The following is a 2,046-nucleotide window of genomic DNA, read 5'->3' on the forward strand; positions in this document are numbered from 1 at the left end:
TCTTATTCGTGACAATGCATCCTACTGAGCTTATTCCTCCTGAAACCATCTTCACGCATGAGCAAGTCAAAAGTGAAAGGATACCAATCCTCGAACTATCCGATCCGATTCGAATCGTGGAGGAAACTATTTCATTCCTAGCAAAGAGAGGGTTGCTGGGAAACACGAGCTCTTGCGAAGTCCGTCATCAAAGAAGGGAGCTACGCATAAATGCACGCGTCATTGATAGCTACATGTGGAGATGGGCTATGTGCCACTCTACCCGATCAATCCGCCGTGGTAGCTTTTTCTACCATTCGAAATTAGACCTGCACACACTCATCATGTTCACTTATTGTTGGTCCAGAAGTTGGCCATTACACGACGTGTCATGGGAGTGTGGAGTGCTTGCTGAAGGGACCCTAGTTGACTGGGCAAATTTTCATAGAGATGTGTGTCAGGTAAAAAGATCAACATAACATGTGATGCTCAAAACAGGGTACTTACTAAGATTTAATAAGCCTGTACAACCATGTATCATGGATTTTATACTAGATTTCGTATATCGTATATATTACTTTAACGTTTTTTCAGCTCATGTCTGTAACTTTTGTAACTTCAAAACATAATATTGATGTGAAAATTATTTGATTGTTATTCATTCAACAAACATTGTTACTGAAATTTGCTACTGAACTGTATGTAGGCGTTAAAAGGTCCTTCCAAAATATTTTAGAGCACATGCAACTGCGGCTTAGCTTTTGCCTAAAGCCAAAAATGGTATTTGGCTCAATGATAGTTATTTGAAATTTATATAACATATTATTCCTTTTAAATTTTAAGACTTTTTACATTTTATTATATTTTTTTCCAGCAATATCTGCGAGATAATCGCCAACAAATTGGCGGTATCCAAATAAATGAAGATGGTGAGCCCGAACCTGCCGAGGTTGAAATAGACGAAAGTCTCATTACTAAGGCTAAATATAACCGTGGGCGTTGGCCGCAAACACGATGAATTTTCGGCGGCGTCGACAGGAAAACGGGGGATTGTTTTTTAATTGAGGTGCCCAATCGAACTCGAGAAACATTGGAGGCGGCTATTGTCGAAAATATCAGACCAGTTGTGTATTTCAATGATTTGTGTCGTTGCTGCTCTTGGTATGAACTCGTCCAATTCCCATGAGTAAGGTCCGAGTCTACAATTAGACCATTAATTTCCTTCGATCAGTTGTACATTGTCCATGCACCAATAAACCTCTTCCAACCATTATCCCAGTTTCCGCGTCGCTCAATAGATATGGCACATGGCGCAGTGGTGGTAAACATCTAGTTAAACGGTGTAAACGAACTTGCGGATTCTGAGGACAACCGTTGTGTGTTGGTGGAATGACGTTGGAGATGGATCCTAAGGCCGAGCCCGAATCTCTTCAGAGATTGAAGCGAAAACGTGGTCAATTCCGGTTTCGAGCCCGTGAGGCGTTTGCAGCCCTGAAGTCTCGTGTGGAGGTTTTCCGTTCTGTGGATGTGGCCTCAGTTGAGCTTTGGCAGATACCGTGCCTTGAGGAGGAGTTACAATCCGTAGAAACCCGCGTCGAGGCTTTTTCGGAGTCTCATGTAAAGGTCCAGTGTGCTGGTGGAGATGTCTCTGGTATGGAAGGCGAGGAAGATGAGGATACTTTGGTTGTTCACGAATTTCAACGTGGTCTGTTATCGATTGAACAAGAAGTTCGTACTTTCCGTCACCAATGCGAGGCTTTGTTTTCCAATCATGCCACTCGTGTGGGCCTCGGTTCGTCTGAATCGCACTCAGCATATCGTATTAATACGTCGTTGAGACCCGACCCGTTGACCTTTGATGTCACGTTGGCCGCTTTTCATGTGTGGAAGCAAAAGTTTCATGACTTTTACATGTCCAATGGAATGGATTTATTTTCTGTGCGAGAGCAACGTGCTCAGTTACGTGGATGTATGGATGTGGCTATGGTTCAAACCATCTCGCAATATATGGATGTGTCTGATGAGGAACCCGTCTTTGAGGTGCTGGATAAGATCCAAAGTCACATC

The 2,046-nt window shown here is 43.0% G+C and overlaps 1 protein-coding gene across 1 annotated transcript in view; it reads left to right on the plus strand.

The window, feature by feature from the left end:
* The first annotated feature begins 303 nt into the window (after positions 1-303).
* The window catches only part of LOC131892196 (uncharacterized), a 3,084-nt gene continuing 1,341 nt past the window's right edge, over positions 304-2,046 (plus strand). Inside the window, exons 1-2 of the mRNA XM_059241983.1 lie at positions 304-440; positions 854-2,038. Of these exons, the coding sequence (XP_059097966.1) occupies positions 1,369-2,038 (670 nt within the window). The 5' untranslated portion in view covers positions 304-440; positions 854-1,368. The remainder of the gene's footprint in view (positions 441-853; positions 2,039-2,046) is intronic.

The sequence above is a fragment of the Tigriopus californicus genome, chromosome 12 (assembly GCF_007210705.1).
Source record: "Tigriopus californicus strain San Diego chromosome 12, Tcal_SD_v2.1, whole genome shotgun sequence".
NCBI classification, from domain to species: domain Eukaryota; kingdom Metazoa; phylum Arthropoda; class Copepoda; order Harpacticoida; family Harpacticidae; genus Tigriopus; species Tigriopus californicus.